The 27,240-nt window shown below is 43.3% G+C and overlaps 1 protein-coding gene and 1 pseudogene across 1 annotated transcript in view; both read left to right on the top strand.

Annotated features, from left to right (window-relative positions):
• The window catches only part of LOC118367092 (collagen alpha-1(XXVIII) chain-like), a 35,995-nt gene extending 20,505 nt beyond the window's left edge, over positions 1–15,490 (top strand). Inside the window, exons 16-36 of the mRNA XM_035750121.2 lie at positions 933–1,001; positions 3,329–3,397; positions 5,461–5,529; positions 6,634–6,705; positions 6,806–6,874; positions 6,967–7,038; positions 9,025–9,093; positions 9,249–9,317; positions 9,935–10,003; positions 10,127–10,195; positions 10,308–10,376; positions 11,787–11,855; positions 11,989–12,057; positions 12,149–12,229; positions 12,312–12,347; positions 12,443–12,479; positions 12,580–13,137; positions 13,364–13,650; positions 13,844–14,087; positions 14,242–14,433; positions 14,523–15,490. Coding sequence (XP_035606014.1) covers positions 933–1,001; positions 3,329–3,397; positions 5,461–5,529; positions 6,634–6,705; positions 6,806–6,874; positions 6,967–7,038; positions 9,025–9,093; positions 9,249–9,317; positions 9,935–10,003; positions 10,127–10,195; positions 10,308–10,376; positions 11,787–11,855; positions 11,989–12,057; positions 12,149–12,229; positions 12,312–12,347; positions 12,443–12,479; positions 12,580–13,137; positions 13,364–13,650; positions 13,844–14,087; positions 14,242–14,433; positions 14,523–14,530 — 2,346 coding nt within the window. The 3' untranslated portion in view covers positions 14,531–15,490. The remainder of the gene's footprint in view (positions 1–932; positions 1,002–3,328; positions 3,398–5,460; positions 5,530–6,633; positions 6,706–6,805; positions 6,875–6,966; positions 7,039–9,024; positions 9,094–9,248; positions 9,318–9,934; positions 10,004–10,126; positions 10,196–10,307; positions 10,377–11,786; positions 11,856–11,988; positions 12,058–12,148; positions 12,230–12,311; positions 12,348–12,442; positions 12,480–12,579; positions 13,138–13,363; positions 13,651–13,843; positions 14,088–14,241; positions 14,434–14,522) is intronic.
• Positions 15,491–18,296: 2,806 nt separating this feature from the next.
• Positions 18,297–27,203, top strand: LOC118366673 (Bardet-Biedl syndrome 5 protein homolog; annotated as a pseudogene).
• Positions 27,204–27,240: the final 37 nt, after the last annotated feature.

Raw genomic sequence — 27,240 nt, 5'->3', positions numbered from 1 at the left:
GAGTCACCTTTTTCAGCAATTACAGCTGCAAGTCTCTTGGGATATGTCTCTATAAGCTTGGCACATCTAGCCACTGGGACCCATTCTTCAAGGCAAAACTACTCCAGCTCCTTCAAGTTGGATGAGTTCCGCTGGTGTACAGCAATCTTTAAGTCATACCACAGATTCTCAATTGGATTGAGGTCTGGGCTTTGACTAGGCCATTCCAATACATTTAAATGTTTCCCCTTAAACCACTGAAGTGTTGCTTTAGCAGTATGCTTAGGGTCATTGTCCTGCTGAAAGGTGTATCTCCGTCCGATAGTGCCGCTTGCTTGGTGGTGTTGCAGACTCTGGGGCCAATCAGAACAGGTGTATGTATGTATATGTAAATGTAAATATATACTGTATGTATACATTTACATAGATACATACTGAGATCATGTGACAGATCATGTGACACTTAGATTGCACACAGGTGAACTTTATTTAACTAATTATGGGACTTCTGATGGTAATTGGTTGCACCAGATCTTATTTAGGGGCTTCATAGCAAAGTTGGTGAATACATTTGCACGCACCACTTTTCTGTTTTTAATTTTTTTATAATTTTTTGAAACAAGATATTTTTTTCACTTCACCAATTTGGAATATTTTGTGTATGTCCATTCCATGAAATCCAGATAAAAATCAATTTAAATTACAGGTTGTAATGAAACAAAATAGGAAAAACGCCAACGGGGGTGAATACTTTTGCAAGGCACTGTATCCCATTGGGCAAACACTGGTTGAATTAACATGTCATTTCAACAAAATGACGTTGAACCAAAGTGGAATACGTTAAATTGTGGAAGACGTTAAATTGAAGTCTGTACCTAGTGGGATAGGCCAATATGCTCATAAAGGGTTAAATACCAACCTTGACCCTCAACTGATTCTATGTTTGATCTCAGGGTGAGTTCGGGCCTCCAGGTCATCCAGGACTTGTTGGACTTACAGGAGCGGGCATCCAGGGGGAGAAGGTAAGTTGAGTGGCAAAAGTAACTTACAGTTGAAGTTTACATGCACTTAGGTTGAAGTCATTAAAACTCGTTTTTCAACCACTCCACAAATTTCTTGTGAACAAACTATAGTTTTGGCAAGTCGGTTAGGACATCTTGTTTGTGCATGACACAAGTCATTTTTCCAACAATTGTTTACAGACAAATTATTTCACTTATAATTCACTGTATCACAATTCCAGTTGGTCAGAAATGTACATACACAAAGTTCACTGTGCCTTTAAACAGCTTGGACAATTCCAGAAATTGATGTCATGGCTTTAGAAGCTTCTGATAGGCTAATTTACATCATTTGAGTCAATTTGAGGTGTAACTGTGGATGTATTTCAAGGCCTACCTTCAAACTCAGTGCCTCTTTGCTTGACACCACAAAAATTGCGGACCTCCACAAGTCTGGTTCATCCTTGGGAGCAATTTCCAAACGCCTGAAGGTACCACGTTCATCTGTACAAACAATAGTACGCAAGTATAAACACCATGGGACCACGCAGCCATCATACCTTGTGACCTTGTGAAGATGCTGGAGGAAACCAGTACAAAAGTATTTATATCCACAGAAAAACAAGTCCTATATCGACATAACCTGAAAGGCCACTCAGCAAGGAAGAAGCCACTGCTCCAAAACCGCCATAAAACAAGCCAGACTATGGTTTCCAACTGCACATGGGGACAAAGATCGTACTTTTTGGAGCAATGTCCTCTGGTCTGACAAAACAAAGATAGAACTGTTTGGCCATAATGACCATCGTTATGTTTGGAGGTAAAAGGGGGAGGTTTGCAAGCCGAAGAACACCATCCCAACCGTGGAGCACGGGGGTGGCAGCATCATATTGTGGGGGTGCTTTGACCCCAAGCATACTTCCAAAGTTGTAACAAAATGGCTTAAGGACAACAAAGTCAAGGTATTAGAGTGGCCATCACAAAGCCCTGACCTCAATCCTATAGAAAATTTGTGGGCAGAACCTACAAATCGTATGCGAGCATATCTGACTCCGTTACACCAGTTCTGTAAGGAGGAATGGGCCAAAATTCACCCAACTTATTGTGGGAAGCTAGTGGAAGGCTATTGAGTGTATGTAAACTTCTGTCCCACTGGGAATGTGATGAAAGAAATAAAAGCTCAAATAAATCATTCTCTCTACTATTATTCTGACATTTCACATTCTTAAAATAAATTGGTGATCCTAATTGACCTAAGACAGGTAATTTTTACTAGGATTAAATGTCAGGAATTGTGAAAAACTGAGTTTAAATGTATTTGGCTAAGCTGTATGAAAACTTCTGACTTCAACTGTAATACTACACTTGCATGTACATCACATACGAACAGTGGCGATTTTAGCATGTACATTTTGGTGAGCCAAAACAATTGAGGGATGCATGCCGGCAAAGCCACTACACAACACAACACTAAACAATAGATTAATTGTGCTATAACGATGACAAACGGTGCCCACAAACTGGTAGGGCTTACGTAAAGCTGTCCCAACAGCAGACCCAACAACTTACCACTACTACACCTAGCTATCAATGGTGCCTTGTCTGGCAGCGACAGTTCATTCTGACTCATTTACTGCATTTTTTAAAAATCTAGCTGATATGGCTGACTTGCTTAAACAAATCTGGTTACTACTGACAATTGAGATGTACAAACTATGACATAAGTGACGACCAGAGAATAAGAAGCAAATCGTAATTTCGATTAAGACATTAATGAGCGAGCTAGGACAGACCTAGTCAATATAACTATTTGTTCAGCACTTTTGAAATGTACAGTGACTGAATTCAGAACATGGGCCGTTCTTACGGTGTTGTCCCTGTACACCAAGTCAAAACCATTGGATAAATAAAGGGGTCATTTAAGCAGACAATGAAAGCTCTTACAATATTCGATGATTACATTTCTCTAAAACAGGTTATAGTCTACATGTGCACCATCAAGTCAGAACAGTAGGCAAAATTAATGAGAGGAAAATTGACCAAATTTTTAGAGTGAGTCTCATGGGCTACTAACGGCTACCAACATACACTTTCTTAACTCAAGAAAGCAGAAAAAGAGACCATGGTTGTATGCGACTTTATTATAAGTCAATGATTTGTTATTTTATTATATTGTTTGCAAACCGATATGTGACAGGTATTAATGCCAAAATAACATGCAAAACGGGAGGGGGGGGGTCGTAAAAATGTGGGGCTCAAAACAGGTGGGACAAGTCACCACCGCATACACACACACACACACACACACACACACACACACTGACGTAATTGTGATTGTTATTCCTCAGGGAGTGGAGGGTCCCAGGGGTCCACCTGGCGGCAGAGGGACACAAGGAGAGGGCTTACCTGGACCTAAGGTTGGTGTTACGCCTAGATAATGTCAAATCAAATTGTATTTGTCAAATACAACAACCTTACAGTGAAATGCTTACTTATACAAGCCCTCAAAAAACAATGCAGTTTTAAGAACAATAAGTGTTGATTAAAAAATAAATGAGTAAATAACAAATATTTAAAGAACGACAGTAAAATAACAGTAGCGAGGCTATATACTGTACCGGTACCGAGACCATGTGCAGGGGCACAGGTTAGTCGAGGTAATTGAGGTAATATGCACATGTAGGTAGATTTAAAGTGACTATGCATAGATAATAAACAGAGAGTAGCAGCAGTGTAAAAGAGGGGGGGGGGACAATGCAAATAGTCTGGGTAGCCATTTGATAAGCTGTTCAGTAGTTGTATGGCTTGGGGGTAGAAGCTGTTAAGAAGCCTTTTTGTCCTAGACTTGGCACTCCAGTACCGCTTGCCGTGCGGTAGCAGAGAGAACAGTCTACGACTAGGGTGGCTGGAGTCTTTGACCATTTTTAGGGCCTTTCTCTGACACCGCTTGGTATAGAGGTCCTGGATGGCAGGAAGCTTGGCCCCAGGGATGTACTGGGCCGTACGCACTCCCCTCTGTAGTGCCTTGTGGTCGGAGGCCGAGCAATTGCCATACCAGGCAGTGATGCAACCTGTCAGAATGATCTTGATGGTGCAGCTGTAGAACATTTGAGGATCTGAAGACCCATGCCAAATCTTTTCAGTCTCCTGAGGAAGAATAGGATTTGTCATTCCCTCTTCACGACTGTCTTGGTGTATTTGGACCGTAAGTCGCTTTGGATAAAAGCGTCTGCTAAATGGCATATATTATTATTATTATTATTATATTTTGTTGGTGATGTGGACACCAAGGAACTTGAAGCTATCAACCTGTTCCACTACAGCCCCGTAGATGAGAATGGGGGTGTGCTCGGTCCTCCTTTTCCTGTAGTCCACAATCATCTCTTTTCTCTTGATCACATTGAGGGAGAGTTTGTTATCCTGGCACCACACGGCCAGGTCTCTGACCTCCTTCCTATAGGCTGTTGAGGTTTAGCGTGGCAGATGTGTTGTTACCTACCCTTACCACCTGGGGGCGGCCCGTCAGAAAGTCCAGGATCCAATTGCAGAGGGAGGTGTTTCGTCCCAGAGTCCTTAGCTTAGTGATGAGCTTTGAGGGCACTATGGTGTTGAACGCTGAGCTGTAGTAAATGAATAGCATTCTCACATAGATGTTCCTTTTGTCCAGGTGGGAAAGGGCAGTGTGGAGTGCAATAGAGATTGCATCATCTGTGGATCTGTTGGGGCAGTAAGCAATTTGGAGCGGGTCTAGGTTTTATGGGACAATGGTGTTGATGTGAGCCCAGACCAGCCTTTCAAAGCACTTTATGGCTACAGACGTGAGTGCTATGAGTCGGTAGTCATTTAGGCAGGTTACCTTAGTGTTCTTGGGCACAGGGACTATGGTGGTCTGCTTGAAACATGTTAGCATTGCAGACTCAGTCAGGGACCGGTTGAAAATGTCAGTGAAGACACTTGCCAGTTGGTCAGCGCACACTCAGAGTACACATCCTGGTAATCCGTCTTGTGAAGGTTGACCGGTTTAAAGGTCTTTCTCACATCGGCCAAGGAGAGTGTGATCACACGGTCGTCCTGAACAGCAGATGCTTTCATGCATGTTTCAGTGTTGCTTGTCTCGAAGCGAGCATAAAAGTAATTTAGCTCGCCTGTTAGGCTTGTGTCACTGGGCAGGTCGCGGCTGTGCTTCCCTTTTAGTCTGTAATAGTTTGCAAGCCCTGCCACATCCAAAAGGCGTAGGAGCCAGAGTAGTACGATTCAATCTTAGTCTTGTATTGATACTTTGCCTATTTGATGGTTTGTCGGGGGCATAGCGCGATTTCTTATAAGCTTCCGGGTTAGAGTCCCGCTCTTTGAAAGCGGCAGCTCTACCCTTTAGCTCAGTGAGGATTATGCCTGTAATCCATGGCTTCTGGTTGGGTTATGTACGTACAGTCACTGTAGGGATTTCATCAAATGCTACTTTCCATTTTCTTACTTCCAGGGCGATCAAGGTTTACCAGGAGAGCTTGGAGTTACAGGGGAAAGAGGTGTTGGTGAGCCAGGGCCAAAGGTAAGACAAATAAATACTTTATCCACCCTCTTCCAAATAGTAAAGAAATGCCTCCTCAAATTAGCCTGGTGATCGCTCAGCAGCCAGTTTATTAGGTACACCGACTGAACATTAGAATGGGCAAAAACTTGGGACCTGCTTTAATATTCTGATCATAAAGTTCTGATCATGGAATTCCGAGTGCATCATGCGTGTACACCTATGTTTAAATGTGTCTACCGTGTCCACAGTCTCTGGATTCCCTTTTCCTGCACTATATTCAAATGCCAGAATGCATTCTACAAACAGTGGAATAGGGAAAATATGAAAATAACATAACAAAAATTGATGCCAGTAGCTAACTACTGTAGCTAACAAGCCAGCTAACCTCTGTATCTAGCCAGCAAGCAAGAAAATGGGTTAGCATAACTCTAGCCAAATAAGAAATATGTTTTCTAAATATTAGATAGCAGACTAGAATTTATGAGTCAAGCAAACACGTTCCTCACACACTCTGAATGTATTTCGTCCAACGTTATAATGAAAAGGTCCCAAAACAGAAGTTTTCTGGAGACTTGTGGGAGGAGTGCTGAAGACCTCGCCCACTGTATCCGCTTTCTGTAGCCTGATTGCGTTCGTCTTTTCAATGCAGTTGTTGAGCATGGTATGTTTGTCAGTGCCAGATTCGCCGGTTCCAGTATCTCAGAAACTGCCAGCCTCCTGGGCTTTTTACATGTGCAGAACGGCATTTCAGAACACACAACTCATCGGTCCTTGTCACGGATGGTCTATTGCGACCACAGCAGGTTCAGCTAAAAACATGAAGAAGCGACTCCAGTGAGCAGAAGTGGAAAAACATTGCCTGGTCTGACCAATCCCGGTTCCTGTTACGTCATGCTGTTGACATAGTCAGGATTTGGAATAAGCAGCATGAGTCCATGACCCCATCCTGACCAGTGTCAACAGCATAGGATGGTGTAGGGAATGTTTTCCTGGCACACGTTATGTCCCTTGATACCAATTCAGGCTGTTCTGGAGGCAAAGGGAGTCCGACACCATACTAGATGAGTGTACCTAATAAACTGACCACTGAGTATTTTAAAAAGCTATTTGTTTCTTTTTCAGGGTGAGCCTGGTGCATATGGCCTGGCTGGCTTACCTGGTCTTCCAGGAGAGGACGGGGCTCCAGGACAGAAGGTGTGTTATTTCACCTTTACACCACTTCTATAGATACAGTATACCACAACAAAAGGGAATGTGCCAATGTGAAAGGGTTTGTTTCTGCCCCCTCTGCCAGGGTGAGTTTGGTATCGCTGGCCTCAGAGGTTCTGAGGGTGCAGCAGGGATCGGCATCCAGGGCGAGAAGGTAGGTTTCACATCCTTACCCTTCTTCTGTCATACTAACCTGTAAGCACCAAGAGGGGGTCATGTAAATTCTGTGTGCTCCACCCCTCCCAGGGAGATCAGGGTCAGAGGGGCATCCGTGGATTACATGGACCTTCTGGCATGACCGGACCCTCAGGGGCAAAGGTGAGAATAACACAATAACACTGTCTGAGACCGAACACTGTCTGAGACCGAACACTGTCTGATCACTACAGGGCAGGTGTATTGTTATTGTGACAACTGGGGTTTCATTCTGAGTTTGACAAATCTTCATTGTTCAACCAGTATAGTAATCTACTTTACAGATTGTATTTAGTAAACATATCTTAATTTTTTTTGTTTGAGTTCAACCAAAATACTCTAGATCTGGGCTCTCCAACCCTGTTCGTGGAGAGTTACCCTCCTTTAGGTTTTCAATCCAACCCCAGTTGAAACGCAGCTGATTCAGCTTATCAACCAGCTTACACTTACAGGACAGTATCTCTTCGGGAACAGGGTTGGAGAGCCCTGCTCTAGATGATTACATAAATGGCCCGAACATCTTCACAGAAAGAGCGTATTTTCCACCATAATTTGCAAATAAATTCATTAAAAATCCTACAATGTGATTTTCTGGATTTTCTTTTCTCATTTTGTCTGTCATAGTTGAAGTGTACCTATGATGAAAATTACAGGCCTCTATCATCTTTTTAAGTGGGAGAATGTGCACAATTGGTGGCTGGCTAAATACTTTTTTGCCCCACTGTAACTGTAAAAATGGTTTTCTAACGATCATTTAGCCTTTTAAAATGATAAACTTGGATTAGCTAACACAACGTGCCATTGGGACACAGGAGTGATGGTTGCTGACAATGCGCCTCTGTACGCCTATGTAGAGAATCCATTAAAAATCAGCCGTTTCCAGCTACAACAGTCATTTACAACATTAACAATGTCTACACTGTATATCTGATCAATTTGATGTTATTTTAATGGACAGAAAGTTTCCTTTTCTTTCAAAAACAAGGACATTTCTAAGTGACTCCAAACTTTTGAATGGTCGTGTATATACACAAGTATGTGGACACCCCTTCAAATGAGTGGATTCGGGTATTTCAGCGACACCCATTGCTGACTAGTGTATAAAATTGAACACACAGCCATGCTATCTCCATAGACAAATATTGGCAGTAGAATGGCCTTACTGAAGAGCTCAGCGACTTTCAACGTGGCACCATCATTGGATGCCACCTTTCCAACAAGTCAGCTAGAGCTGCACCATTCAACTGTAAGTGCTGTTATTTTGAAGTGGAAACGTAGCAACAATGGCTATGCCGTGAAGTGGTAGGCCACACAATCTCACGGAATGGGACCACCGAGTGCTGAAGCAAGTAAAATTGTCTGTCCTCGGTTGCATCAGTCACTACCGAGTTCCAAACTGCCTCTGGAAGCAACGTCGGTACAAAAGCTGTTTCTCGGGCGCTTCATGAAATGGGTTTCCGTGTCCGAGCAGACACAAAAGCCTAAGATCATCATGTGCGATGCAAGGCGTTGACTGGAGTGGTGTAAAGCTTGCCACCAGTGGACTCTGGAACAGTGGAAACGTGTTCTCTGGAGTGATGAATTACGCTTCACCATCTGTCAGTCCAGCAGACGAATCTGGGTTTGGTGGATGCCAGGAAAATGCTACCTGCCCCAATGCATAGTGCTAACTGTAAAGTTTGGTGGAGGATGATTAATGGTCTGGGGCTAGGCCCCTTAGTTCCAGTGAAGGGAAATCTTAATGCTACAGGATACAATGACATTCTAGACGATTCTGAGCTTGCTGGTATGTTGAGATCAGTGTGGAAAAACTTGACTGGCCTGCACAGAGCCCTGACCTCAACTCCATCAAACAGGCCTAACATCAGTCCCCGACCTCACTAATGCTCTTGTGGCTGAATGGAAGCAAGTCCCCGCAGCAATGTTCCGACATCTAGTGGAAAGACTTCCCAGAAGAGTGGAGGCTGTTATAGCCGCAAATGGGGGGACCAACTCCATATTAATGCCCATGATTTTGAAATGAGATGTTCAACGAGCAGGTGTCCACATACGTTTGGTCATGTAGTGTATCTAGAGTTCAAGGGAAATTATTGCCCATTCTTCTTTCAGGGAGAGCCTGGCACACCGGGCCGACTGGGCATGTCAGGACTACCGGGACGGGCCATTGCAGGTCCTAAGGTAAGAAATACACATCTATTAACACCCTGTTTCTCTATGCTGTTCTTGTCAAGTACTGTACATAAGAAACACTGCTACACACAGGTCATTGCCATGCATCATCAGATCCTGGCTGAAAAACAGCATTTCCCTATCTCGCCCTCTCTCTGTCTCAGGGTGATCTAGGCCCTCCTGGTCCGTCTGGGCCTATTGGAGAGACAGGCTATGGGCTGCCTGGGCCGAAGGTAAGTGTTGCAGTTACCAATAAATAACTCACAAAAAACTGTGGTGACATACAGGTGTAGGATCTTTGATCACCCTGTTCCTGCAGGAAATAATAACGATGTGTGCTTATATTTGTCCTTTTTCACACATGTACAAGTGTGTATTAATATGCATGTGTGAATTAGAAATGTGTTTTTTGCATATCTCAACTCTCCCTGAGACACCCTCTGAGAGTGGGGTCACGGTCTGCCATTATCGACGGCGACCCTGAAGCTATTAGGGTTAAGTGCCTTGCTTAAGGGCACATCAACAGATTTTTCACCTTGTCGGTTTAGGGATTCAAATTGGCGACCTTTCAGTTCCTGGCCGAAGGCTATAACCGCTAAGCGACCTGCCGCCCAAATGAAAACTTGTAGTGTAATCAAGGTTTAAAAAGGCTTCTAAAGTCAAATGTGAGACTTGATTTGCCATAACAAAAAAATGTATCAATCCCTACAAAAAATGTAAATGAATCATAATCCACACAATAATTCACATTTCCTGTTGCGGCAGGATTATTTTCCTGCTGTTAGAAAAGTCTCAAATGAAGGTCCTACACCTGTATGATATGCTCATTGTTTGAATGATGTCTTACCAGGGTGACCGCGGTAATTCTGGTCCACCAGGTCAATTTGGGCCCAAAGGTGAAGGTTTCCCTGGACCAGTGGTGAGTCGTACCAACAAACCAACCTACAAACTCATGAATCTTCATGTCCTAATTGCAGATTGGTGCCGTTTAGTCAAACTCAGTCTCTCATGAAGTTTGGGTTGTCCCCTGTTCCTCGTTTAGGGTCCTCCAGGTCTTCCGGGTCTACAGGGAGAGCAGGGCCCTGAGGGCGTTGGCATCCCAGGACCTAAGGTACTTGTTATTTATCTGGCCCTAAATCCTCTATGCATGTCAATCTGCTACAACCTAGTGCATGGGAATATGACGTGTGTATTGTTTGTGTTTGTAAATATGTCTGTCCTAGGGAGACATTGGCTTCAGAGGATTGCCAGGTTTGCCAGGCCCAATGGGAGAGGGTGTGCAAGGACCACCGGTATGAAACGAATATTAACCTCTGACACAAATAGAGATTCCTTATGTATACAGAGGTCACATTGAGTGTAATGAGTGACATACACTATATATACAAAAGTATGTGGACACCCCTTCAAATTTGTGGATTTGGTTATTTCAGCCACACCCGTTGCTGTCAGGTGTATAAAATTGAGCAGAAATCCATGAGATCTCTATAGACAAACATTGGCAGTACAATGGCCTTACTGAAGAGCTCATTGACTTTCAACGTGACACCGTCATAGGATGCCACCTTTCCAACAAGTCAGTTGGTCAAATTTCTGCCCTGCTAGAGCTGCCCTGGTCAACTGTAAGTGCTGTTATTGTGAAGTGGAAACGTCTAGGAGCAACAGCGTCTCAGCCGCGAAGTGGTAGGCCACACAAGCTCACAGAACGGGACCGGCGAGTGCTGAAGCAGGCAGCTCGTAAAATTGTCTGTCCTCGGTTGCAACACTCACTACCGAGTTCCAAACTGCCTCTGGAAGCAGCATCAGCACAATAACTGTTTATCAGGAGCTTCATGAAATCCGTTTCCGTGGTCGAGCAGCCACACACAAGCCTAAGATCACCATGCGCAATGCCAAGCGTCGACTTGAGTTGTGTAAAGCTCGCCGCCATTGGAGCAGTGGAAGCGTTCTCTGGAGTAATTAAAACATTTTCACCATCTGACAGTCGGACGGACAAATCTGGATTTGGCGGATGCTAGGAAAACGCAACCTGCCCGAATGCATGGTGCCAACTGTAATGTTTGGTGAAGGAGGAATAATGGTATGGGGCTGTTTTTCATGATTGGGGCTAGGCCCCTTAGTTCCAGTGAAGGGAAATCTTAATGCTACAGTATAAAATGACGTTCTAGACGATTCTGTGCTTCCAACTTTGTGGCAACAGTTTGGGGAAGGCCCTTTCCTGTTTCAGCATGGCAATGACCCTGTGTACAAAGCGAGGTCCATACCGAGATCAGTGTGGAAGAACTTGGCTGGCCTGCACAGAGCCCTGAGCTCTCCCCCATCAAACACCTTTGGGATGAATTGGAACTGCGAACTGCGAACTGCGAGCTAGGCCTAATTGCCCAACATCAGTGCCTAACTAATTCTCTTGTGGCTGAATGGAAGCAAGTCCCTGCAGCAATGTTCCAACATCTAGTGGAAAGCCTTCCCAGAAGAGTGGAGGCTGTTGTATCAGCAAACGGGGAACACACTCAATATTAATGCTTTTGATGATTTTGGAATGAGATGTTTGAAGAGTGTCCACATACTTTTGGTCATGTAGTGTACCTTATCACATATCAGTAGTCCAGCTGTAATGGCAATGCCCAACTTAGTCAACTTCACTGATTTGAGTCTGTAGTATGTCTGTCCCCTCCTATAACACTAGCATCATTGGTTTCCAGGGTAACATTGGAAGGCCAGGACCCCTTGGTCCAACAGGGCCACCAGGAGAAGGTCTGCAGGGCCCCAAGGTATGTTAATTAACAAAGTACATTCCTGACCTATGACCTTCAGTGTGTTCTAGCACTTTTCCAGGTATCTGACCTTTTTAAATGACCACCCTATGGGTCTTGTTTTGATTTATGGTTCATCTTTTGTTTTTAGGGTGGGCAGGGGTCTCAGGGTGTGACAGGGCCAAGGGGACCCTCAGGGGAAGGATTCCCAGGAGCTAAGGTAAGATGTGTGCTTAACCTCATGGAACTCGTCTACTGATGGATGCAGTGACCTTGTCTCTAACAGCAGTCATCCTGCCTCTTCACTCCAGGGCGACCGTGGCTTGCAGGGGGAGAGAGGAAATAAGGGAGGAAAGGGAGATCTGGGAGATCATGGGGTTCATGGAGAGTCTGTGAGTAATGTCATATTTTACAACATTTCAAGGCCATGGTATATGATCAATCCATGAATTTAAATGTTTTCTTGTGTCTCAGGGGAGACCAGGAATAAAAGGTGAAGCCGGCCTTACAGTAAGTTCACAAACTTTGCATACTACATCATCGATGCTGTGATATAGAAGAAATATATAATAAATGAATGTAACTCACACTCCTGTCACTTCCAGAGAGAAGACATCATTAAATTGATCAAGGAAATCTGTGGTAAGACTGTTGAACCGTGATAGTAACAAATCCAAGATAAAACATGAAGCATAGATGAAATCATGTCAGTAGCTATTCAGCATCTCTCTCGTGCTTTCAGGATGTGGAGTGAAGTGCAAGGAGATGCCAATGGAACTTGTATTCGTCATTGACAGCTCAGAGAGTGTTGGTCCGGAAAACTTTGAAATTATCAAGGACTTTGTCACAGCGTTGGTAGACCGTACCACTGTTGGACGTAACACCACCAGAATTGGACTGGTCCTGTACAGTCTGGATGTCAAACTGGAGTTCAACCTGGCACGCTACATGACCAAGCAGGATGTTAAGGAGGCCATCAGGAAAATGCCCTACATGGGTGAGGGCACCTACACTGGCACTGCCATCCGGAAGGCTACCCAAGAAGCCTTCTACAGTGCCCGTACTGGAGTCAGGAAGGTGGCCATTGTCATCACAGATGGAAAGACAGACAAACGAGAGCCTGTGAAGCTAGACATTGCTGTGAGGGAGGCCCATGCTGCCAACATTGAGATGTATGCCCTGGGGATTGTTAACAACTCAGATACAACCCAGGCCGAGTTTCTCCGTGAGCTCAATCTGATCGCTTCGGACCCTGACAATGAACATATGTACCTCATCGACGACTTCAACACTCTACCAGGTGACTAACACGCTCATACGTCTCACCTAGTTGTCTTAAGATGAATGCACTAATTGTAAGTTGCTCTGGATAAGAGTGTCTGCTAAATGACAGAAAAAAATATATGGAAAATGTGCATAGTATCACACATTACTATACATCAGCTTTTGTATTATGTAATCACAACTGACTTAGAGATATCATACACTTTAACGGAGGTTGTCATTTCCCTTCTTCTGTCTTTCAGCTCTGGAGTCAAAACTTGTTAGCCAGTTCTGTGAGGATGAGAATGGAGCCCTTGTGATGAATCGCATCGCTAACGGCTTTGGAACCAATGTGAACAATGGCTATGGGAACCACAGATATGTACCGGAAGCCTATGGGAATAACGGCTATGTGGACAGCAGCTATGGAAACACCTATCATGAGGACCCTATCCTAAATCCTAGCAGACGTACCAGTTCCCAGAGTTACATCAGAGGCCGTGGAGATACCTTTGCCCTGCCCCTCAACGCTGGACCACTCCCATTGCAGGTCCATGTAATCCTTTACAGGACAGATTTATATCATAAAGAGTAACTCTCCTTGGGTTTTTATAGAGGAGCAGTTGAATGATTGCTTTGTAATAGTCATAGTCCTTGCTCTGTTCGTCAATTCATTCCATTTTAGCAGTAAAGACGTTGAGTTATTGTCTAACTAATCTATGTGTGTGTGTGTATTCATCCAGGTGGAGGATGATGAGGAGGGTGAAGATTTAGACATAAGGACCCATGTGCGAGGAGGTATTGTGGCTTTAGTTAACAAGACAGTATCCATCCTCCCTGCAAGGGAAACCTCTCACTCCAACACAACTGTTTCATCGTCATCATCAGGATCAGCATCATCATCCTCCGGAACATTGGGTTCAGCTTCATCCACCAGCTCAGGCCAATTTCGGCCGGTATCAATTCCTAATCATATTTTCCCCCAAGGTTAGGACCTCTCACTGCAACATGTTCACAACTAGATCAAAAGTCACATCATCTCTAAACACTGTATGAATTAGATAAAGAAACTGGGTCATTTCTGTCTTAACTTTTCGAATGCACTGAATGTCATTCTTCTCCTTCTATGTCATTCTGTCAGAGTCTGTCCAGCTTGATTCCCGCTGTAAGCTGAGTTTGGACCAAGGCACCTGTCGGGAGTATAAAATCCGGTGGTATTATGACAAACAGGCCAATTCATGTGCACAGTTCTGGTATGGTGGCTGTGAAGGAAATGCCAACCGCTTTGAGACCGAGGATGAATGCAAGAAGATCTGTGTTCTATCTAGGACAGGTATGTCCCACAGCTTGTGGTGATCTTAAGCCGCTGTGCTGTATTTTCTGGCATTCTTTTTGACATGTTCTTCCCTCTATTTTCCACAGATGGTTAAAACAGGCAGATGATCAATCAACTCACCTGTACAATATTCCATGGAAACCAACCAAAGTGGAGAAGACAATTTTAATATTTAACATGTCATAGTCTACTACTGTTATCTAAATATATTTTAAAACAGGCATTTATCATTGGTGAAAAACCCCACTTTGCATCTCTCTCTGGGGAAAAAAACTCCACTTTGCATCTCTCTCTCGCTCTCTCTCTCTCGTGCAAAGAATGAGGGACAGACCACTTCAAGATTTCATGAAGTTGCCTTAATTTTCAGATTTTTTACTATCTGAACAACACCTTCCTTAATTAACAATTCTTTATGATGACTTTATTTGAGGAAGTCTAAATTTGAAGAAAATATAAGGGTGCTATGGTATTTTACTACATTAGAAAAGTGGTCCTACCTTACTCTCGTTATTTTGCAGAATTAACAAATCCATTCAATGCCTCAATGTTACTCAACATTACCTTCGGACTGTTCTGAACAGAGAGGATAGGTTCAAAACCAGATTTTTCCATTTCAGTTTTACATGAGAAAACATCACACAATGTAAATTCTCAAACCACTGAGCCAAGCACATTATGCTGTTCTACACTGAATATTGTCTTTTAATATCGGAATAGAGAACTATAGAATACATCATTTTTGTAGTATATGTTTTGAATTTAAAAAATGAATTATGCAAACTAAATTAAGTAGGTGTGGTCATTATTTTTATTGTTTGTTTAATGATATTAATTATTCCATTTTGGTGATATAGGCCAGGTGGCAGGACTACATGTGACAGTATGCAATTTACTAAGCATTATTCTTCCAAAACGTTTTGGAAAATGTGATGATTAGAAATTGCACATCACTGTTGATGAAAAAAGCTCATTTGAAATAAATGACCACATTTTGTGTTGTTGACTGGCTTGATGATTTTTTGTATTTGTTTTTATTAATAAAACTTTGAATGTGGTGTGTGTTACTTTATTACTTCACTGTCAGATGAACAGGTGAAGTTGCCAAATTAACATACTACAATGAAGTCCACCTGATGATACTGTATTTGCAGTGCTGATGACACACAATGACCTAGAAAAGCATTATAAGGGGAACACGTGCTTGCTATCTACCCAGAATAAACGCAGTTTCATTTTCTATATTGTACTATTACTTTCAGCTTTATATCGGAACCATGGTAACGATTAACACTGTACGCAGGCACACTTCAAATGGCAAGACAGCTCATTTGCATATCCCCTTGACCTTCAACCTCGAGTGATTCTGATTAGCTGTTTTAAACACAAGGGGGTTACGGACTATGATTAAATGTGTATAGCTCCATATACTACAGTAACAACGTTAAGGTAGTTAGCGATTGCCACAGAATTCCTTACCTAAAACTTATATTAACTTGCCTTGACACATTATACACTACTCGTCATGTGTCAAGACAGTACACTCATACAAGGGGTATACAGTAGTAGCCAAGTACCTCAACTTCACGACGAGGATTTTATCCACGGAATTGTGCACAGATTTAGTACAGTAGTCTAGCTAGTTTTTTTAATTAACTTCCGACTCCGAGTCGCTAACCTTAATGCAGTCAATACTTTAAAAAATGTAAAGGCCTTGATACACTGGACATTTTGAGAGGCAATGTTGTCAGCAATGGTTGCTGCAACCATTTTACATTGAAAATAAGCACATTTTTATAATCTGGGGAATCTTAATCGGCAGCTCCATTTTCGGTGCGTTCGTAAATTCACTCTGCCTTGACACATGGCGAGTAGTGTAATGAGTCAAGGCTGTGCTTGCTTGTTTCGTCACATAAACTAAAATTAGCCGCACTATTCCAATTTTAACAACCAGGAAATGGCGGAGAGATTTCTGCATAGTGCATCTTTCAGACAAAACTGTACTTCGGCCACTCAGGAACATTCACTGTCTTTGTAAATTGTAAATTCCAGTACAGACGTGGCAGTCAACAGGCAACAAACAACAAGCTATAGGAGATGAGTAAATAAATGGGTGAATAAAGTTCAATTAATATATGCTGCATATGAAATCTAAATCATATGTCCATGTGCTCATTGCTCTAGTGTCTCACCCCACTCCTTTGCCAGCAATTGCTTGGCAATATTGCCTATTCTTCCTGTGAATTTCCATCTATGCTTTTGGCGTGTTGATGCCATTCTCAGTTCGGAATGTGCATTCCACATCAGGGCTGCCAACTTTTGAAAAAGCTTGGCGTGAGATTTGCTATGTGAATTTCATTGCCCCCTGGCACAAACCCTAGACAGGGAACTGCCCCCCCCCCCAGGAAGAATTTACTGTTTTAAAGCTAATTTCCTGCAATTCTTCATATTTTAACATGGCTTAGGCCTATGACCAGTGTAAATAAGGAGGTGCATTCAGGATGCTTTGAATATTAAATGATCACTCAAAATTCGACAGCTTTATCACTTTGAGATTTTGGGGGGAATGAAATGTAAAGTATGACATTTTATTCACACAGAAATGAAATGAGATAGGGAGACAGGCAAATGCTAGAAAGTGGGAAGGTTGGAAGCAGGGATTGATCTCTGTTCTCAGGTGTTCTCAGCTGTTCTCAGGTGGAAAGTTGTATGCGACATATGCCGGGGAGTGTCACCATTACATCAAATTGTAATATTATTGGTTGATGGCAGTCGGAAACCAAATCATAGATTGCAGTCTGCTTGTCCATAAATTGCTTTCAAACATTTTCTATTTTGTAATTTGGGTGAACTATCTCTTTAAAATAGAGCTGGAAGAAAATCATGCTAGTTCTCCAGGAGGGTAGGCCACCCCTGATCTATGTTTCCCAAGTTCTGGGTGTTTGAAAATGTTCTCGTTATAACAATTCATTTCTCAAAATCACCCACATTTCAAGAAAAATTTAAAGTATATCAATATTCAGGGGGTTTATGTCTACTAGTTGAATACGCTTGCCATCATCGTACTCTACACAGACAAAATATGATGTTTATGAGTTGTGTGTCCCTCTACTAAATACTAAAATGTCAAGAATTATATTTGATTCCTGGAGCATTTAATATCCAAAGATTATTTGTATGACTTATTCAAAACTGTCTGTGAATGGCTGCAAAAATACATAGCCTATCAATCAAATTTATTTGTAAAGCCCTTCTTCCATCAGCTAATGTCACAAAGTGCTGTACAGAAACCCAGCCTGAAACCCCAAACAGCAAGCAATACAGGTGTAGAAGCACGGTGGCTAGGAAAAACTCCCTAGAAAGGCCAGAGCCTAGGAAGAAACCTAGAGAAACCTAGAGAGGAACCAGGCTATGAGGGGTGGCCAGTCCTCTTCTCTCATGGCCAAGATGTTCAAATGTTCATAGATAACCAACAGGGTCACTATCTGATTTCAAATTGGGAAAAAGTTGAATAATATAATAAGTGTGGGGAATAATAGTTTTGTTCTTGCTGACAAGCACAGTATTTACCATATATTTTAGCCCATTGTTAAGAATGAGAATTGTTCCACTGATCAGACTAAATAAATAGCTTATAAAATCTCCTGAAGACTACATTACATAAATCTGCCCCTACACTCAACCCAAATCATTTCTACTTATTGTCCCTCCTCTAGAATCAAATTACACTTTTGGGTTCACAATCTGTTTGACAAAATTATTTTTCATAGTTACAAATCACGTCACCCTTACCAAACTTCCCTGCTAAAACTTACTCTAGTGCAGGTCTGTCTGTCTTCTGCCTTTTCGTTGTCACAGGCTAAATGCCAATCACCAAACGAGGGGCAAGTGTGGATTATATCGACTTTACTACATGCTGTAAAAAGGCTGCATTCTACAATAGGGACAGCAACCTAATTTTGTTGACAACATTGTAGATAAAACAGGTCTACAGTGCTGCTCTTTTTACAGTTTTAGAAACTTGGCGGAGAACTTCTCTCTCCATTCAGCTCCACTCTAATCTTGATGGGCGTTTCTTTAAAACATGTATCCAATCCCCTTGATCCTTTACATAACTAGACCAATCATATGCTTCAAATGTGCCATGGTTCACAGTGCTGTGTGGTGAGACAGGACAATGATAGATGTTCTGCTCCTGATGTTAAATTGCAGGCGCAGATGCTCCGATTTGAAAACGACTTGGAGCACAGTTGAATAGTTAACGAGCTGACTAATTAGAAAAATAAAAGCAGTACTTTTCAATGCGTGAGATATAAGGTCAAATGCCTGTGCCTCACCGCCATTGCGTGAGAGTTGGCAGCTCTGCCACATTGTGACAAAACTAAAGTGAAAAGGGAATAGGAAAATGTTACATTACACCACCCATAACCCTGCAACCATAATACCAAAACACCTCCCTTATCCCACTACTTTGCCCTAACCGTTCCTACACCTGGCCACCGGCCTAGGAGTATGGCACTCCTTCCTTCAACACCTGTAACTCTTCTGCAGTAAAATCTTTCTCTCCCAATAACTTTTCTGCAGCTGCAACTACTACTTTTAGCTTCTGTGACTTCCTTTCCATCTTTGCTGTACAGGTAATTACCATAGCAATGAACACCAAGCAACCAACCTTGCTAAAAAACAAACTGTCCGGGTCCGCGTCAGTCAAGGCCCTCCCCCGCCCTCCTTTCGGAAAAGCTGATCATGCTCCATTTGTTGCTTCCTGCCAATAGAAAAAAACTCAAACAGGAAGCTCCTGGCTCAGGTCTGTTCAACGCTGGTCCGACCAATCTGATTTAACGCTTCAAGACTGCTTCGATCAAGTGGACTGGGATATGTTCCGCATTGCGTCAAACAACAACATTGACGAATACGCTGATTCGGTGAGCGAGTTTATTAGAAAGTGCATCGGCGATGTCGTACCCACAGCAACTACTAAAACATTCCCAAACCAGAAACCGTGGATTGATAGCAGCATTCGCACATAACTGAAAGCGCGAACCACTGCTTTTAATTAGGGCAACGTGACCGGAAACATTACCGAATACAAACAGCATACCTATTCCCTCCACAAGGCAATCAAACAAGCTAAGCATCAGTATAGAGACAAAGTAGAGTCGCAATTCAACGGCTCAGACACAAGAGGTAGGTGGCAGGGTCTACAGTCAATCACGGATTACAAAAAGAAAACCAGCCCCGTTGTGGACCAGGATGTCTTGCTCCCAGACAGACTAAACAACTTCTTTGCTCGCTTTGAGGACAATACAGTGCCACTGACACGGCCCGCTACCAAAACCTGCGGACTATCCTTCACTGCAGCCGACGTGAGAAAAACATTTAAACGTGTTAACCCTCGCAAGGTTGCAGGCCCAGACGGCATCCCCTCAGAGCATGCACAGACCAGCTGGCTGGTGTGTTTACAGACATATTCAATCAATCCTTATCCCAGTCTGCTGTTCCCACATGCTTCAAGAGGGCCACCATTGTTCCTGTTCCAAAGAAAGCTAAGGTAACTGAGCTAAAAGACTACCGCCCCACAGCACTCACTTCCGTCATCATGAAGTGCCTTGAGAGACTAGTCAAGGACCATATCACCTCCACCTTACCTGACACCCTAGACCCACTACAATTTGCTTACCACCCCAATAGGTCCACAGACGACGCAATCGCAACCACACTGCACACTGCTCTAACCCATCTGGACATATGTGAGAATGCTGTTCATCGACTACAGCTCAGCATTTAACACCATAGTACCCTCCAAAAAGACCCTGGGTCTCGACCCCGCCCTGTGCAACTGGGTACTGGACTTCCTGACGGGCCGCCCCCAGGTGGTGAGGGTAGGTAACAACATCTCCACTCCGCTGATCCTCAACACTGGGGCCCCACAAGGGCGCGTTCTGAGCTGCCTCAGCTTAAGACACTTTCTGCACTGCTCGACCCTGGCAACCTCATCTTGTCTCAGTCACACAGGACATTTCTGATCCCCAGCAACATAGGCTCCCTCACATTTGAAACACTACCCTTTCCTCCAAAACTACACACTTCTTTGTCTCCTGCCCTCCTGCACACCTCTGCATCTTACACACTGCTGCTACATGACCATAACCTTGGCACCTGAAACATCATAGCGGATTTGGAACAGACAGGATAATTCATATATCCTAGCATGACTTTATCAGGCAAACACTCAATATCAAAAGGATAAACTGGGTCTCCGTAGTCTTGCGTTCAAATCAAATTGTATTAGTCACATGAGCCCAACACAACAGGTGCAGACTTTACAGTGAAATGCTTACTTACAAGTCCTGAACCAACAATGCAGTTTAAAAAATGAATAAGAATAATAAGAATAAGAATAAGAAATAAAAGGAACAAGTAATTAAAGCGGGTGCAGACGTGACAGTACCGGTACAGAGTCAATGTGCGGGGGCACCGGTTAGTCAAGGTAATTGAGGTAATATGTACATGTAGGTAGAGATATTAAAGTGACTATGCATAGATAATAACAGAGAGTAGCAGCAGTGTTAAAGGGGGGGCAATGCAAATAGTCTGGGTTTCCATTTGACTAGATGTTCAGGAGTCTAATGGCTTGGGGGTAGAAGCTGTTAAGAAGCCTCTTGGACCTAGACTTGGCGCTCCGGTACCACTTGCCGTGCGGTAGCAGAGAGAACAGTCTATGACCAGGGTGGTTGGAGTTTTTGACAATTTTTATGGCCTTCCTCTGACACCGCCTGGTATAGAGGTCCTGCATGGCAGGAAGCTTGGCCCCAGTGATGTACTGGGCCGTACGCATTACCCTCTGTAGTGCCTTGCGGTCGGAGGCCGAGCAGTTGCCATACCAGGCAGTGATGCAACCTGTCAAGATGCTCTCAATGGTGCAGCTGTAGAACCTTTTGAGGATCTGAGGACCCATGCCAAATCTATTCAGTCTCCTGAGGGAGAATAGGTTTTGTCGTTCCCTCTTCACGACTGTCTTGGTGTGCTTGGACCATTTTCCTTTATTGGTGATGTGGACCCCAAGGAACTTGAAGCTCTCAACCTGTTCCACTACAGCCCCCTCGATGAGAATGGGGGCGTGCTTGGTCCTCCTTTTCCTGTAATCCACAATCATCTCCTTTGTCCTGATCACATTGAGGGAGAGGTTGTTGTCCTGGCAGCACTTGATCAGGTCTCTGACCTCCTTCCTATAGGCTGTCTCATCGTTGTCGGTGACCAGGCCTACTACTGTTGTGTAATCTGCAAACTTTATGATGGTGTTTGAGTCGTGCCTGGCCGTGCAGTCATGAGTGAACAGAGAGTACAGGAGGGGACTGAGCACGCACCCCTAAGGGACCCCTGTGTTGAGGTTCGGCGTGGCGGATGTGTTTCTACCTACCTACCCGCTCGCCAACAAGTCTGCGTCTCACCAAACGCTGTAGTTTAAGAATATTGTGGGTAGTGCTAAAAATAATGACATTATATCTGAATTGTTACATCTTTATGTACCTTCACCATTGAATCGCAATGAAACAGTAATGTAGGTTTCTCACTTAAAGGTTGCACAAATTGGGATATGGGGGAGGGGAATGGGCAGGGCATATGCTAATTGAATACTGTAGTAAAAACTACAGTTTTGTTTTTGCGGACATTACCATAGTATTTAATATAGTATACTACAACATTATTTAATAAGTAATACACATGATTGAGGGATACTATAGTGTGTAGTATAGTATTATACAGTATTATATAGCAAGTACTGTAGTATTTTTTAAATCTGGGTTGACATCAATATAGGAATTGAGGCTGCAAAGGTAAACAGCCAGACTAGGTGGGACTTGAAGGTGTCTGGTAACATGACCGAATATAAACAATGCAGCTATTCCCTCCGCAAGGCTATTAAACAAGCTAAGCGTCAGTACAGAGACAAAGTAGAATCTCAATTCAACGGCTCAGACACAAGAGGCATGTGGCAGGGTCTACAGTCAATCACGGACTACAAGAAGAAACCCAGCCCAGTCACGGACCAGGATGTCTTGCTCCAAGGCAGACTAAATAACTTTTTTGCCCGCTTTGAGGACAATACAGTGCCACTGACACGGCCTGTAACGAAAACATGCTGTCTCTCCTTCACTGCAGCCGAGGTGAGTAAGACATTTAAACGTGTTAACCCTCGCAAGGCTGCAGGCCCAGACGGCATCCCCAGCCGCGCCCTCAGAGCATGCGCAGACCAGCTGGCCGGTGTGTTTCCGGACATATTCAATCAATCCCTATACCAGTCTGCTGTTCCCACATGCTTCAAGAGGGCCACCATTGTTCCTGTTCCCAAGAAAGCTAAGGTAACTGAGATAAACGACTACCGCCCCGTAGCACTCACTTCTGTCATCATGAAGTGCTTTGAGAGACTAGTCAAGGACCATATCACCTCCACCCTACCTGACACCCTAGACCCACTCCAATTTGCTTACCGCCCAAATAGGTCCACAGACGACGCAATCTCAACCACACTGCACACTTCCCTAACCCACCTGGACAAGAGGAATACCTATGTGAGAATGCTGTTCATCGACTACAGCTCGGCATTCAACACCATAGTACCCTCCAAGCTCGTGATCAAGCTCGAGACCCTGGGTCTCGACCTCGCCCTGTGCAACTGGGTACTGGACTTCCTGACGGGCCGCCCCAGGTGGTGAGGGTAGGCAACAACATCTCCTCCCCGCTGATCCTCAACACGGGGCCCCACAAGGGTGCGTTCTGAGCCCTCTCCTGTACTCCCTGTTCACCCACGACTGCGTGGCCACGCACGCCTCCAACTCAATCATCAAGTTTGCGGACGACACAACAGTGGTAGGCTTGATTACCAACAACGACGAGACGACCTACAGGGAGGAGGTGAGGGCCCTCGGAGTGTGGTGTCAGGAAAATAACCTCACACTCAACGTCAACAAAACTAAGGAGATGATTGTGGACTTCAGGAAACAGCAGAGGGAACACCCCTCTATCCACATCGATGGAACAGTAGTGGAGAGGGTAGCAAGTTTTAAGTTCCTCGGCATACACATCACAGACAAACTGAATTGGTCCACTCACACTGACAGCGTCGTGAAGAAGGCGCAGCAGCGCCTCTTCAACCTCAGGAGGCTGAAGAAATTCGGCTTGTCACCAAAAGCACTCACAAACTTCTACAGATGCACAATCGAGAGCATTCTGGCGGGCTGTATCGCCGCCTGGTACGGCAACTGCTCCGCCCTCAACCGTAAGGCTCTCCAGAGGGTAGTGAGGTCTGCACAACGCATCACCGGGGGCAAACTACCTGCCCTCCAGGACACCTACACCACCCGATGTTACAGGAAGGCCATAAAGATCATCAAGGACATCAACCACCCGAGCCACTGCCTGTTCACCCCGCTATCATCCAGAAGGCGAGGTCAGTACAGGTGCATCAAAGCTGGGACCGAGAGACTGAAAAACAGCTTCTATCTCAAGGCCATCAGACTGTTAAACAGCCACCACTAACATTGAGTGGCTGCTGCCAACACACTGTCATTGACACTGACCCAACTCCAGCCACTTTAATAATGGGATTTGATGGGAAATGATGTAAATATATCACTAGCCACTTTAAACAATGCTACCTTATATAATGTTACTTACCCTACATTATTCATCTCATATGCATACGTATATACTGTACTCTATATCATCGACTGCATCCTTATGTAATACATGTATCACTAGCCACTTTAACTATGCCACTTTGTTTACTTTGTCTACATACTCATCTCATATGTATATACTGTACTCGATACCATCTACTGTATGCTGCCCTGTACCATCACTCATTCATATATCCTTATGTACATATTCTTTATCCCCTTACACTGTGTATAAGACAGTAGTTTTGGAATTGTTAGTTAGATTACCTGTTGGTTATCACTGCATTGTCGGAACTAGAAGCACAAGCATTTCGCTACACTCGCATTAACATCTGCTAACCATGTGTATGTGACAAATAACATTTTATTTTATTTTATTTTATTTGATTTGAACCAGCGAACGTGTGGCGATGGGCCAACCTCTGCACTAATATACAGAACGTACTCCTTTTTTATTATTTTAATTTAACTAGGCAAGACAGTTAAGAACAAATTCTTATTTACAATGATGGCCTACTCTGGCCAAACCCAGATGACGCTGGGCCAATTGTGCACCGCCCTATGCGGCTCCCAATCACGGCCCGGTTGTGATACAGGATCTAACCCAGATCTGTAGTGACACCTCTAACACTGTGATGCAGTGCCTTAGACCACTGCGCCACTCAGGATCCCTTACCTGCAGGGAGGCTCCTGGTAACAAATCTGAGGATCATCTGTCATTCTTTGGCTCTGCCAAGAGTCAATTTGTGTGTGTACACCTAGACCTAGCTACCTACATACATCTATTTCTCTTTCCTTAACATGGCTAGAGAGGAATCCACTCTGCAAAGGGATAACCTTATTATTCTCATCTCAATGAATACTGCCCTCTTTTGGATTTTCATGGTACCACAGTGGAACACAAAGATAATCATTAGTAATAGCAAGTATTGTTTCCCCAATTAAAAAAAAAATCAAACAACACCGAGGGACATTGATGTTCTTTGTGTTTCATTGCAGTTGGATACTCCTCCATCATTGACATCACAACAAGGACAGCTAACTCTGTAAGTATATTGGTCTGTCTATCAATTGACTATGTAGGTAAACAGATGTCACCACCATTATGAAGAATTTTAATTTTCAGAAATTGAGAGGCCAGACTGAGGCACTGTATATCTTGACAAAGACTAACAATACAAGATTTGAGTCCATGTTCACCCATGTGGATCCAGGGAGTCCAAGACTATTTACATAGGTCATTTCTGTTCACAGATATTTATACCTAGAAAACGAGAAATTAAACTTGTGAAAGTTGTGACACTTTTCCAGATTATGTCATGATATATGATTCAGTCAAGTTACTGCTGAGCTTAATTGAACGTCTCATCAACTAATTGTCCATATCCCTCTGTTCTAGGGCTTATGTGACCTCTAAAATGTACCGTGACCTGAAGCTGGGAGGAGCTCTCATTCAAAATAAACAACAGAGGCTTTTGCCTCGAGAAGAAGTGTATGACAAAATCAACGGGATGTGGAATTTATCCAGTGACCAGGTACAAATCAATTCCTCTAGCTATTTAATCCTCCGGGAAGTATTTTGAAGTAAAAAAGTGTTTCGTGCCTTTACAAGGAAACTAACTGTCCTGAATTGTATTTTGTAGGGTACTCTGGGGACCTTTTTCATCACTAATGTTCAGATTGCTTGGCATGCCAATATGAACGAGAGCTTCAACGTCAGCATTCCCTACCTTCAAATTGTACGTGTCGTAAACAAATGAAGTAATCGAAAAACCAGCTGGCGTGTCCAGCCTAACAAATGACCTTTTGAGGTATTGAAAGTGATCAACTATTTTCCTTATTGTCACCTTTCTTCTCTGTAGCTTTCCATCAGAATAAGAGACTCAAAGTGTGGCTTAGCTTTAGTGATGCAAAGCTCTCAGCGGGTAATTGGGATCATTTCAAATGTAACCGGTAGCATTTTACTTACTGTGTACCATAGAATTACATATAGAACTAGTAGTTTAAAAGCATATATAGTATATCTATGTAGTATCAGCTTTAAAAGATGACAGAAAATACAGAGAAAATAACTTGGCTTTTGCATGCCATTTACTGTTGTGGCATACTCCTGAGTACATCTTTTTTCAATTTGTTTGAAGACTGGAGGATATGTGCTTTGATTTAAGATCGACCCAATGGTAAAAGCTTCAAGATGCAGTTAAAGAGATCAACTCACTCCATCTTTGGAGTGGACTATGAGATGGAGGAAAAAGGGTCATTCTATATTATACTGTACCACACTTTTTCTTATTTTATGCCTTTGCCATGTTTTAACAAGACATTGAATTATGAATTTGTGTGGCGTGATTCTCCCTCAACTTTTCTCTCTCTCCCAACAATAATTCCAGCCTCAGCCACTGGAGGAGCTGACGGTGGACCAGATGATGTGGAAATTGAGCCGGATGAGCAGACTGATGCTTTCACTGTGTGTGCTTAGACTGTCATCCCTCCTCTGGGAATCTGTTATTTGTTTTCACACTCTGAAAATAGCAGGTTGCTAAGTCATGTTACACAACATACTGCAAACATGGCTTTATGTTGCCTAGTGCCTATCGTGTTTATACAGACTGAGGTGTACTTTGTCAAACGGTTTGAACACATAACCTCCTATTAAGGCCATTGTCATGACTGATTTCTATTGTTTGCTTCTAAGGTTGACTTTTCTGATGGTAATAAGCAACAAGACCGGGAACCTGTGTTTTCCGAGGAGCTGGGATTTGCAGTTGGGAAGTTGAAGGAGGGGTTCACACTTCAAGGACTGTGGGAAGTTATGGGCTGAAGCATGAACGTTGATAGGCGAGTTAGGTGAACCTAGTTCCTCAAATCCATTCTTTCTTTTAAATGACACAATTGACACACAATACAGTTTAAGTTTGAGTTAGAATTGTATTTTTTACAGAGACAGTGCACATTAATCAACGGTTCAGTAAAAGTGTTGGTTTATAAGCATTTGTAAAAGTACAAAATATTTGTATATTTACTCATAGGTCTGATGTATATAACAAAGACGTAGACCTGATGCATGTATGGGCAACATGTAAGAAAAATAGTGTGCCATAAACTTAAAAATTCTACATAAGTGTAG

This window comes from Oncorhynchus keta, chromosome 34, assembly GCF_023373465.1.
Source record: "Oncorhynchus keta strain PuntledgeMale-10-30-2019 chromosome 34, Oket_V2, whole genome shotgun sequence".
In the NCBI taxonomy this organism is placed as follows: domain Eukaryota; kingdom Metazoa; phylum Chordata; class Actinopteri; order Salmoniformes; family Salmonidae; genus Oncorhynchus; species Oncorhynchus keta.
The sequence above is the reverse complement of the archived record's forward strand: the minus strand, read 5'-3'. Positions and strand labels throughout refer to the sequence as shown.